We start from the raw sequence: 13,233 nt of genomic DNA, 5'->3' as shown, positions 1-13,233 counted from the left end.
TAATAATTATGATAATGTCATAATTCTGACTTAATTTAAATTTAGTATGTAGTACTTTCAACTTTGTCATAATTATAACTTTTTCAGTAATAATTTTGACTTTTTAATGCCAATTTTGATTTGTCTGTTGATTTAGTATTTTCAATTTTTATGTGAAAAATATGATTAAAGTCATAATTTTGACTTTATCTCAATTATCACTTACTGACATATTTATGAGATTAAATGTTGAAATTATGGCATTTTAAGTAATAATTTTTGACTTTTTAATGTCATAATTTTGTCATAATTTCAAATTAAGTCATAATTTAGAGTTAGTATGTAAACTTTTTGTCATAATTCTGACTTTTCATCTCAATTATTACTTACTATCTCATAATTTTGACATTTAATCTCATAAATATGACATTTTAAGTCATAATTTTGACTTTTTAATGTCATAATTTTGATTTGTCAATTTAGATTGTCAACTTTCAACTTTTTATGTCATAAATTACTTTTAAGTCATAATTCCAATTTGTCATAATTTTAATTGTCAACTTTGTCGTAATTATGACTTTTAAGTAATAATTCAAAATTTTTAATGTCATAATTTCAATTTAGTATGCCAACTTTCAACTTTTTGTCATAATTGACTTTTAAGTTATAATTATTAATTATTACTGTCATAATTTCGACATTTAATCTCATACATATTACTTGTCATAATTTTGATTTATGTTAATTTTGATTTAGTATTTTAACTTTCAACTTTTGTCATAATTCAGATTTTTCATTTGAATTATTACCTCATAATCTTGACATTTAATCTCATAAATATGACTTTAAGTAATAACTTTTTAATGTCATAATTTCAATTTAGTGTCAACTTTCAACTTTTTGTCATAATTCCAATTTGTCAATTTTGATTTAGTATGCTAACTTTCAACTTTTTATGACATTAAGTAATAATTTTGATGATGTCATAATTCTGACTTGTCATAATTTCAATTTAGTATGTCAACTTTCAACTTAGTCATAATTATGACTTTAAGTAATAATTTCAAATTTTCATCTCAATTATCACTTACTGACATAATTTTAGTTTTGATTTGTTAATTTTGATTTAGTATGCCAACTTTCAACCTTTTGTCATAATTGACTTTTAAGTCATAATTTTGACTTTTCATCTCAATTATTACTGTCATAATTTCGACATTTAATCTCATAAATATTACTTGTCATAATTTTGATTTATGTTAATTTCAATTTAGTATGTCAACTTTCAACTTTTTGTCATAATTCTGATTTTTCATTTGAATTATTACCTCATAATTTCAACATTTAATCTCATAAATGACTGTCATAATTTCAAATTAAGTCATAATTTCGATTTAGTATGTCAACTTTGTCATAATTCTGACTTCATCTCAATTATTACTTACTATCTCATAATTTTGACATTTAATCTCATAAATATGACATTTTAAGTAATAATTTTGACTTTTTAATGTCATAATTTTGATTTGTCAATTTAGATTTAGTGTGTCAACTTCCAACTTTTAAAGTCAGAATTTCAATTTGTCATAATTTCAATTTAGTACATCAATTTTCAACTTTTTATGTCATAAATGACTTTTAAGTCATAATTCCAATTTGTCATAATTTTAATTGTCAACTTTGTCATAATTATGACTTTTAAGTAATAATTTTAACTTTTTAATGTCATAATTTCAATTTGGTATGTCAACTTTCAACTTTTTGTTAATTCTGATTCTTTATTTAAATTATTACCATCTCATAATTTTGATTTAGTGTGCCAACTTTCAACGTTTCATATAATAATTATGACTTTAAGTAATAATTTTTACTTTTTGTAAATTTTGACTTGTCATAATTTTGATTCAGTGATAACTGTTAAGTTTGATGTCATAATTATGACTTAAGTAATTTAAACTTTTTAATGTCAAAATTTTCGACTTGTTCAAATTTCAATTTAGTGTCAGCTTTTTATCTTTTTGTCATAATTATGACTTTTTAAGTAATAATTTCGACTTGTCAGTTTCAATTTAGTGTCAACTTTCAACTTTTTATATCATAATTATGACTTAAGTGGATCATTTTGACTTCATCTCATAATTATTACTCACTATATCATAATTTCATGTTTAATTATCATAATTTAATCTCTTAAATATGACCTAGAATGCCATAATTTTGACCTTTTATTTACCAAAGCATGATTTTTTTCTAATGTAGCAGAAACAGCCTTCCATATTGAATCAGAGCGTGTGTCTATTCTACAAGCATGAGTTCATCATTCATTCGTTTCTATATTAATCTGTTTTCGGAAAGGTTCAGATGACTAAACCCAATTTTGAAGACAAAATTTTCCCCAGAAGTGAGTTCAATTGGACAAAACTTCCTTTTGGGGATGTCCTCATTTGTAACAGTGGTATAAAATAAAGTAAACAATGTTTTATTTTTAGTTAAAAAGCAGAAAGTTTTCAGTTAGGATTAGATTACAGTATTCATAACTAGCTGTACATAAAAACAATATGAGCCCATCTCTAGAGCGTGTGTCGCCAGCGCCCTCTGCTGGATGCTGTACTGTAAGACACTCTGATTTTGTCCTGCTGTTTTGCAGTTATGCACAGAACACGACGTCCCAGGATTCATCAAATACAAAGTGTTTGATGCCAAACGTGAGTTTTCATTAACTTTGCAACATCAACACTGTTATATTTTTCTATCACTGTGAAGCTGCTTTGAAACTGTACTGTATAAAGCGCTGTAGGAGTAACAGTGGCGTGACTTTCCGCCGTGTTTCAGTACGTGTCTCTTGTGTTTGTATCCGCAGCCAGTTCAAAGACCATCTCTGGTTTACTGGAGTTCGACAGTAAGACTCACGCTGTGGAGGTTCTGACGGTTCTCAATCACTATCAGATCCGGATACCCAGTAAGCAAACACTCTTTCTGTTTACCCATCAGCCCCTGTCGGTTTAATCATGTCACAGATTCAGGATCTGAGATGAAGCATGAGTGTTTCTCTTGATGCTGTAGCTGTCAGTAATCTGTGACGTGTTGTTGTTGTGTTTCAGACGGTTCGAACCCGTACACGCTGAAGCTGTGCTTCTCCACCTCCTCACACCTCTGAGCCGGAGCGACTCAATCTCCTGCTCCTCTTCTTCGGTTTTTGTCGTCTTTGTTTTTTCATCTGTAAATCAATCCAGGAAACTGACATACACACAAACACACACACACACACTCTCGGGATGATGTCACTGACGGCGGGACCACGGCAAATGCAGGAAGAGACGATGAACGACACGGGCTGTTTCGTTTCTTGTATATTTGCTAGTTAAATTGTTTTCAGGGCGTTTTTTGCATATGATAAACACGACATGAACTGAAACACTGAACTGACGTGTGCATGACACAGAACATGGAACACGTGTCATTTATTATTTATGTGTACAGCGGCAGGGGTTTACTAGAGACTAAAGGATCACCTGCTGGGTTAACCGCTTAACTAGTCACATGACCTGTAGTCTGTCTGTGCATTTGTTGTAGTTCTGGGTTTGGGTAGATGATTGTGAGACTCTTTGATCAATGTCAGTATGTTAGATTGACTGCAGCCCTGATCCAGACACACGATCATCACGGCTTCAACACCAGCTGTACAGGAAAGTAGTTCATTTGTAACTTCCTCTGTTCTTACTCTAGTTGCAGCGTTGATTTTCAGAGCTTATAAAGATCACACAGCAAAATCAGCTCTGCTCAGAGGTCATATGGTCCCTCTCTAAATAGTGCTAAAATAGCAGAGTTAAAGTTAATGAGATAAGCAATTAATTAAGTGATGATTGTGCATTAGTGATGAACGCCTAATGTTAACAAACAGAATCACTGAAGGAAACACAAGAACTGACTTCAGTCACAGCCTTATTAATTGCTTAATTATCTCATTAACTTTAACTCTGCTTCTGTGTTACTTTAACACTATTTAAAGAGGGACTGGAGATTTTACTGTGTACCACCGTTATTGATCCAATAAGAAGCCTGCATTTTTATCTCATTGCAGTCGATTTGCTCAACTGTCAGCGATGATTAATTACATTTCCATTTAGAGCGACGCAAAAATAGTCATAAAATAATTCATGTTTTCAAATATGTAAATATTATAAAGGAACTGTATCTAAAATTAACAAAGGGCAATAAATAAATACTAATACAACCAGTTATATAAATTAAATTATGTTTTTATTTTTAAATGAATGTGTTGATAGGGTTTCATGCTGGAGCGCTATTATGGACATAATATCTCTTTTTTTAAAATATAAACAAGTGTGAATGTCGCCATCATCATCATCATCATCATCATCAGTCTGTCAGATAAAACATGAGCTCATGACATCATTTCATCAGTCTGATGTTTTATTCCTGATTGAAATCGAAAAAAAAAAAAATGTCCTAAGAAGTTAACGGTGTAGTAAGCAATTTATGAGAAACACTGTTGATATTTGAAATCACCAAAACAAACCAAAAAGTTCATGAAAATGCTATGCAGCACAGGCACCTCCCCCCTAATGAGTGGACACGCCCCTCACTGCTGATTGGCTACAAGTGTGTTTTGGTGGTCAGTTAGATCCACTTTCAACAGCGTTTCTCAAAAATTGCTTTCTGCACCTTTAAATATTGTCTGAACGTTCAAAAAATGTTTTTTCTTGAACATTCCATTTTATCATTCTGCAAACATTATGGGAACGTCACTTTTGAATGTTCTAAAAAACAAGTAGTAACATTTAAAAAAACATTTTGAGAACGTTATTAAAGATCAGATAACTTTGAACGAACATTCTATTAATGTTACTGAAAGAATGTTTGTTCGAGAACCTTCCCTGAACGTTCTGAGAACGTTCCCTGTTAGCTGAGTTGTAACTTAGTGGCCATTTACACCTTAAATACCCTAATTTTTACAGTAACAGCACACAGCTGGTGTAACCGGCCTGATGGTCAGATCTGTGTCTTGGCTCTTCAGTGGCTGCACCGAGAGGAACATGTTGTTATTATTATTATTATTATTAGTTCATGTGTGTAACTGACACATCAACACATCAGCAGTTCACTGTGAGCATGTGCAGTCATTAAAACATCTACAGGTCACACGGCTGTCTGTCATTCATCATACATGAAGACTTGCAGAACCGAGTCAAACGGGTTTAGAACATGAGAATGAGAAAACCATGAATTAGATGAGTGTGTGTAAAGGGATAGTTCACCCAAAAATGAAAATTATCCCATGATTTGCTCATCCTCAAGCCATCCTAGTTGTATTTAACCATCTTCTTTCAGACGAACACAATCAGAGATATATTTAAAAATAGGTTTGTCCTTCAAGGTTTATAACGGTTGTGAATGGCAGCCCAAATTTTGAAGACAAAAACAATGCATCTATCCATAAAAAAATTAATCCATACAACTCCAGGGGGTTAATAAACAGAGTTGGGGAAAATTACTTTTAAAAGTAATGCATTACAATATTGCGTTACTCCCTAAAAAAGTAACTAATTGCGTTACTTCATTACTTTTTATGAAAAGTAATGCGTTACTTTACTTTTGCATTACTTTTGCTCACTAGGGCTGGGCTTGCTTGTTTGTTTTTTAATAACAACAAAAAAGTTATATTTTTGGCAAAAAGGCCCTTTCACACCAAAAGTGAAATAAATAAGCCTCAGGCTGAAGGAAAAGCATATTTACACCTGTACAGTAAAGGGCGCAGCTCAAACAAACCTTTCAGCTGTGCTGCCATTCTGGATTTAGGAAGAATAGGATACAGGAGAAGGAAGCTCTAGTTATTATTTCTAAATCTAATCTAAAGTATTTTTTGCTTATTAGTATGGTTGAATTAGGCATATTGAAGGTCAGCAGCAAAGACATTGGTGTTAATAATTGAGATTAAATACATAGAGTATATTTGTTAAATTTAATATAGTTAATTATTACAGGTTTGCAAATATTCTGAGATTGCATTTCACTGTTTTTATTCATTTTGAGGAATACTGAATGTTTTCCTGCAAGTGAGATGAGTAAATGTTCACATTTAGTCTAGAAATACAATAACCATCATGCTTAACAACACCCTCTGCACTTTATTTCTCTCAACATGGGGACATGTCAGTCAATAAATGTGAAAAAGTAACTTGCATTACTTATTTGAAAAAGTAACTTAGATATTTTGTTGTAAATTGAAAAAGTAATGCGTTACTTTACTAGTTACTTGAAAAAGTAATCTGATTACGTAACTTAAGTTACTTGTAATGCGTTACCCCCAACACTGCTAATAAAGGCCTTCTGAGGCAAATTAATGTGTTCGTTTAAGACAAATATCCTTATTTAAAACTTTATAAAAGTAAAATAATGAGCTTCTGGCACAACCAGGGTCCAAAAAGTGAAAAAGCGGAAGTTAACTCTTTTTTGACATATCCCGAATGCATATGGCAGATGCATTTTTTGGTGTTCAAAATTTGGGCTGCCATTATAAACATTGGAGGGCTAAGGATATCTTTGAATATATCTCTGATTGTGTTCGTCTGAAAGAAGATAGTCATATACACCTGGGATGGCTTGAGGGTAAGTAAATCTTGGGATAATTTTCATTTTTGGGTGAACTATCCCTTAATAGAGAGTAACAGCTGAACATGATTATTGAGTTACTGTAACAGCAGATGTTTTATTTTTCAGAGTCAGGTCAACAGTTGCTCAGTAAAGCCCAAAGTATACTTCACTTTTTACGCGTACGCGAGGATCAGCGCACAGTGCGTGAATTACATCATCAGAAGAGTATGAATTATGTAACCACGCGTACTTGTACTAATACTAATTTTTTTGCAGTAATTAGTTTATCCACAAGGTGGCAGCTGTGCCCTGGGGTCGTTAATTCACAGGGTAGGTGAAAAAAAAAACCCTGCATAAACAGAACAGACGGGAACGCATGCAAGCTACAGCGACAATGAAGGCCTATATAGACAAGAGATGGTGCGAAGAAAGATAGAAAGTACTTTCATTATTATTTGACACACCCACTTCAGTTCTTGCTGTCTCTACTAATGAGCTGATGAGTTGAATTAGATTAGGTTTGAAAACCCCTGCACTAGAGTATGCGTAAAAAAACAAAGTATACCCAGGGCTTTAGACTCTCCATCATGACAGGAGTTGAGCTGACTGTAGAGGGAGATGGTTTGATGTTGCACCTCTCACTGCATGAAGAAGAGGAAGCGGATGTTTTACACATGAAACAGACTGTTTCTCAAATGCACAAATGGTCTTTAAAGGTGCAGTAAAGGATTTCTGAGAAATGCTGTTGGAAGTAGATTGGACCGAGCAGACATACACACTTAGCAGTAAAGGGCGTGTCCGCTCATTAGGAGGGAGGTGCCTGTGCTGCATAGTGTGTTTGTGAATTTGGGGGCGGAGCTATCAAGATAGCAAAATCCTAGGGGCGTGTTTGGTTTGGTGATTTCAAATATCAACAGAGTATCTCAGAAATTACTTACTGCACCTTTAATAATGTACAAACGTTGATCCTTTCTCCTCTGGTGTTCACTTCATTCATCAACTGCTCTGAGCAAAATGTAGCTGAACCTCAAGGATCCAGAAAAGCATCAGTTTGAATCAGTTCATCTCCTTTGGCTGATTTTACTTGGAATGATTGACAGCTGCAGCCTAACAATTCTTTAATGGATTTGAATGATAGAAATATGATAATGTATGCATGCCAGATTAAAGAGATGTGTTTTTAGTCTAGATTTAAACTGACAGAGTGTGTCTGCTTCCTGAACGAGGAAGATGAAGAGTTTGGATCTTCACAGTCAGTTTTGGTAATAGGTGTTATCAACTGGCCAGAATTTATTTAATATGGTCATTCTTTCTGATTCTAGAAAGAAACTGCTGGAGTTTGTTTATTAAGCTTACAGGGCAACCGCCCAGTAAAGCATTACAATAATCTAGCCTTGAGGTCCTAAACGCATTCATTTTTCTGCATTCGCCCCAGAGAGCATATTTCATCATTTAGAGATATTTTTAAGCTTACAAAAATTGGTTTTACAAATGCCAGGGACGTGGCTTTCAAAAGAAAGATTAACTCACATGTGCTTCAACTAGAGTTTTAAAACTAAAGTTATTGTGCCTCAGATTCACCAAAATACCAAAATCTACAATCAAAAGCAAGAGATCTCATTATGAACTCAAAAAATTATTGTCAAATTTTCCCAATACCAACTGCAAATTCCTCTAAATTAGGTTAAAAGGTTAATAGGCCTATCTTTTCTCATTAACATTCACTTATTAATTTACTTGTATCAACAAAGGCAAACATTATATGTGTGATTCCACTTTTTTTCTTTTTTTGGAGTCAAAATGGAGCCTGCTATATGTTTTTCTCTTTTATTTTATCTGTAGAAACATCAGTGTGTTTGGTTTGATCTGTTGGTGGATAAACTGCTTCTGCATCACTGTGTGTGTCAGTAGTTTGTGGCTGAAGCGTTTCTTCATTTTCTCTCTCTCTTCATTTATCTCACAGCACTAAATAACACACCACAGATATCTAATCCAATATACACTCTTCTGCTATTAGTTTTCATTCAGGACCAGAATTCATTTGAAAATGTGCACCCTTGATTTGCATATCAGGGCATAATAAAAATTCATCTGGTCATTAGCAGGTCTTAAAAACGTACTCGGTTACTAACGTAACCTCGGTTCCCTGAGATACGGAACGAGTACTGCGTATGGGGAAAGGTCTCCCTTTTTCCCCGCTGCTGAAGCCTTTTTCAATAACGCAGTGTAACTGCACCGTCATTGGTTCACTCATAGACAAGTTGTTGAACCAATGGCGGCGTGGCATAGCTGCGCGGCCTATGGCGACAAAGCGCGCGAATGTTCCCGCCGAAATGGGCGGGGTCAAGGGCTATATAAGCGGGCGTTTCGCCATAGGACTTCAGTGTCAATCGACTGAAGCGAAGACCCTGAGCCGCAGCCTCGTGGCACGGCAAGTGACACAGTACTCGTTCCGTATCTCAGGGAACCGAGGTTATGTTAGTAACCGAGTACGTTCCCTTTCGATACTTCACTCGTACTGCGTATGGGGAACGAATTCAACCACGCCGTGCCATGGCTGGGAACGATATAGCTTGCATTTGGCCAACCAAGAGAGGGCCAAGAAGACAAGCAAGAAGGCAAAGCCTAACCGAACCCATGGTTACACTTAAGGAAGATACTTCCTGGGATGGAGTGAAGCGGAACTCGTCGGAGGCCGCTAATCACACCGAGAGAACCCGAGCTTGTAAGGTCGGGACATCGAGATGATAGAACCTGACAAAGGTGGACGGCGAAGACCAACCGGCCGCCTCACAGATGTCTTGGATGGAAACTCCGTTGGACCAAGCCCACGAGGAAGCCATTCCTCTAGTGGAGTGGGCCCTGACTCCTATGGGGCAGTTAGTACCCAGTGAGGAGTAGCACAGGTTAATAGCATCCACTATCCAACGGGAGATGCGCTGTTTCGAGACCGGAGACCCTTTGGTGCGGCCGCCAAAACAAACAAAGAGCTGATCCGACTGCCTAAAGGACCGCGATCGCTCTATGTAGGTCCTCAATGCCCTGACTGGGCAGAGTAGCTCCAGCTCCAGTTCGTCCGCCGAGGGAGGAAGAGCAGAGAGCGAAATGACCTGAGCTCTAAACGGAGTTGAGAGCACCTTAGGAACGTAGCCATGCCTAGGTTTCAGAACGACCTTAGAGTCACCAGGCCCAAATTCGAGGCATGCAGGGTTCACAGAGAGAGCCTGCAAATCGCTGACATGCTTAACCGATGCTAGTGCTAGTAGCAGAGCGGTTTTTAGCGTTTTAGCCTGAGGTCGGCTGAACCCATTGGTTCAAATGGGGCTCCCTTTAAGGCCCTGAGGACCAACGAGAGGTCCCAGGGGGGAACAGTGAGAGGGCGGGGAGGATTCAATCGCCTAGCACCCCTCAAAAAACGGATCACAAGCCCGTTTCGTCCCACTGATTGGCCAGCAATAGGAGCGTGGAACGCCGCAATGGCTGCTACGTAAACCTTAAGCGTGGAAGGGGTGCGCCCCATTCCCAAGCGCTCTTGGAGGAAAGACAGTATGGAAGATACGTCACTCTCCACAGGGTCTATGTTGCGTGCCGAACACCAATCAACAAAGACTGACCACTTCTGGTCGTAGAGGCGTCTCGTGGACGGAGCTCTAGCCTGAGAAATGGTATTTAGGACGTCCCCGGGGAGGCTAGTCGGCTCCCATCGAGGGACCAGAGGTGCAGAGCCCAGAGCTCCGGCTGTGGGTGCCAGATTGTTCTGTTTGCCTGAGAGAGGAGGTCCCGTCTCAGGGGAATCGGCCACGGGGCTCCCAGGGAGAGCCTGAATAGCTCTGAGGACCAAACCTGGTTCCTCCAGAGCGGGGCCACCAGAAGGACTCTGTGCTGGTCTTCTCTGATGCGCCTGATGACCTGGGGGATCAGTGCGATCGGAGGGAAAGCATAAAGGAGCGTGCTGGGCCATGTGTGGGCCAGAGCATCTACTTCCTTCGAGAAAAATATTGGGCAATGAGAGTTGTCTTCTGAGGCGAAGAGGACTATCTCTGCCTTCCCGAAGAACTCCCAGATCTTGAGGACCACTTGGGGGTGGAGCATCCGTGACAACATGTCCGCACCCAGATTGTTCCTGCCAGGAACATGAGTCGCTCTGAGCGACTGAAGCCTCGGAAGAGCCCATTCCAGAAGACGTTTCGCCAGAGCGCATAAGCGTCTGGACGAGAGACCGCCTTGGTGGTTCAAGTATGACACCACAGTCATACTGTCTGACCGAACTAGGACATGACATCCCGTCAAGTAAGCCTGAAAGAACTGAAGGGCCTTCATCACTGCTAGCATCTCTAGACAGTTGATGTGTAGACGGCTTTCGTCGTGGCTCCACGAGCCGAAGGCCGGTCTGCCCTCGCACACAGCGCCCCAGCCCAAGTTGGAGGCGTCTGTTGAGAGCACCGTCCTTCGTGAGACCGCCTGTAAGGGGACTCCGCGCTCGAACCATACTGGATCCATCCAAGGTTTCAGGGCTAGAAGACAGGCCTGATTGACCTTGAGACATAAGCGGCCGTGCCGCCAGGCGCTGAGAGGAACCCGGAACTTCAACCAGTACTGAAGAGGCCGCATCCGAAGAAGGCCGAGCTGCATCACCGGGGAGGCGGAAGCCATCAGCCCTAGCAGCCTCTGGAAAAACTTCAGAGGGAGATAGGCTTTGTTCATGACAGATGCCGTGAGCTGCTGAATTGCCAGGGCGCGCTCTGGCGAGACTACTGCCGTCATACGGACCGAGTCGAAAAATGCTCCCAGAAACGAGATTCGTTGAGTGGGGCATAGCGAGCTCTTGGCTAAGTTGACCCTGAGACCCAGACATTGTAGATGGCTGAGGAGCACGGATCTGTGGTGTTCCAGCTCGTCTCGCGAACGGGCTAAGATGAGCCAGTCGTCGAGATAATTCAGAACCCGGATTCCCATCTGCCTCAGAGGGGAAAGGGCCGCGTCCATGCACTTGGTGAAAGTGCGAGGAGCCAGAGACTGCCCGAAGGGCAGGACCGTATATTGGTACGCCACCCCCTCGTATGCGAATCTCAAGAATCGTCTGTGACGGGGGGCTATCTGGATGTGAAAATACGCATCCTTCAGGTCCAGCGAGCAGAACCAGTCCTCGGGGCAGATGTGCGCTAGGATCTGCTTCAGCGTCAGCATTTTGAACTTCCGTCTCATGAGGGAGTGATTCAAAAGTCTGAGGTCTAGGATGGGTCTGAGACCGCCATCCTTTTTGGGGACCAGAAAGTAGCGGCTGTAAAAGCCTGTCTCGCTCTCTGATGGGGGAACTGTTTCCACAGCTCCCTTTTCCAGCAATGACATAACTTCGGCCCGGAGGACATGAGCGTCGTCCGGATTGACCGATGTTTGAAGCAGGGGGCCGTCGTGCAAACTGGAGCGAGTAGCCCTGGTTTACGTTCCCCATAACCCATTCTGACACATCGGGGATGGCCTGCCAGGCCTCGGCCCGAGTGGCAAGGGGTTGAATGATGTTTGGTGACAGACCGCCGTTGTGGGGGTCGTACACCGAGAGGGGTGGAAGAGGAAATTTGCTCTTTTTGTGATGAGGTAAAATATAGTTCGCCGTGAAAACGGCGTTTGGAGTGGGCGCAACAGGTGTGGGCCCAGCTGTCACTTGGAGCATGTTTCCCACGCCCGGAAATAAACGAGGCGGAGGGGAAATTACTCGTGGGAGCTTTTGGGGCGGTCCGGTCGTAACGGGACGATCCCCCATCCTCTTCCTTCCTGACGAATCAGGACGACTTCGGAGGCACCGGGTCCAGCACAATCTTGGGCCGGGGTCCCTGGCGTCTCGGGAAGGGAGGGCGCTTTGCAGGGCGCGAGCGCTGGCGATGCTCCTGGGGTGGCGCTGCCTGTGTTGCAGGTGGGGCTGGCTTGTTCTGCTGAGCCGGCGCAGTCCTGGGGCGGCTAGACGCAGAAGCGGAGCTGGAGCGCTTTGGCAAGAAATGCCTCATAGCCTGAGACGATTTCTGTGCGGCAGTAAAGCGCTCAGTGAAGCCTTCCACTGCAGGCCCGAAGAGACCAGAAGGAGAGACCGGGGCGTCTAAGAAGGCCGTCTTGTCTAGATCCTTGATCTCCATAAGGTTGAGCCACAGGTGGCGCTCCAGCACGACCAGGCTGGCCATGGAACGACCAATGGCCTGGGCCGTAGCTTTCGTGGCTCACAGGGCAAGATCAGTGGCGCTGCGTAGATCCTTGAAAGCCGGCGCGTCGATTCCAGACTCGTCCAATGAGCGGAGGAGTTTGGCCTGGAAGACCTGAAATATGGCCATGGTATGGAGCGCGGAGGCAGCCTGGCCCGCCGAGGTGTAAGCCCGTCCAGCCAGTGTAGAAGTGGTGCGACAGGGCTTGGAAGGAAGGGTCCTCTTCGTTTTCCAACCCACAGCCGCGGGAGGACAGAGGTGAGCAGCCACCGCTTCGTCTAGGGGTGGCAGATGCTCGTATCCCTTCTGCTCGGCGCCGTCGACGGCGGTGAGGGCGGAGCGGTTCGTAGTGTGGAGGCGGGCGGAGTAAGGAGCGCGCCACGACTTCGTCAGCTCTTCGTGGACCTCAGGAAAGAAGGGCGCTGAACGCTGGCGAGGTGCTTGGCGG

At 41.3% G+C, this 13,233-nt stretch overlaps 1 protein-coding gene across 3 annotated transcripts in view; it reads left to right on the top strand.

Annotated features, from left to right (window-relative positions):
* LOC137021362 (heterogeneous nuclear ribonucleoprotein L-like) overlaps positions 1–5,236 on the top strand; it is a 52,868-nt gene extending 47,632 nt beyond the window's left edge. For 2 of the 3 annotated variants that reach the window (XM_067387690.1, XM_067387689.1), the window contains exons 11-13: positions 2,627–2,684; positions 2,840–2,938; positions 3,081–5,235. In XM_067387690.1, coding sequence (XP_067243791.1) covers positions 2,627–2,684; positions 2,840–2,938; positions 3,081–3,136 — 213 coding nt within the window. In that variant the 3' untranslated portion in view covers positions 3,137–5,235. Of the gene's footprint in view, positions 1–2,626; positions 2,685–2,839; positions 2,939–3,080 lie in introns of all 3 variants that reach the window. The other variant, XM_067387692.1, reaches the window with a different exon arrangement.
* The last annotated feature ends 7,997 nt before the right edge of the window (positions 5,237–13,233 follow it).

This window comes from Chanodichthys erythropterus, chromosome 6 (genome assembly GCF_024489055.1).
Source record: "Chanodichthys erythropterus isolate Z2021 chromosome 6, ASM2448905v1, whole genome shotgun sequence".
Lineage (NCBI taxonomy): Eukaryota > Metazoa > Chordata > Actinopteri > Cypriniformes > Xenocyprididae > Chanodichthys > Chanodichthys erythropterus.
This window is presented reverse-complemented; position numbering and strand designations above follow the sequence as displayed.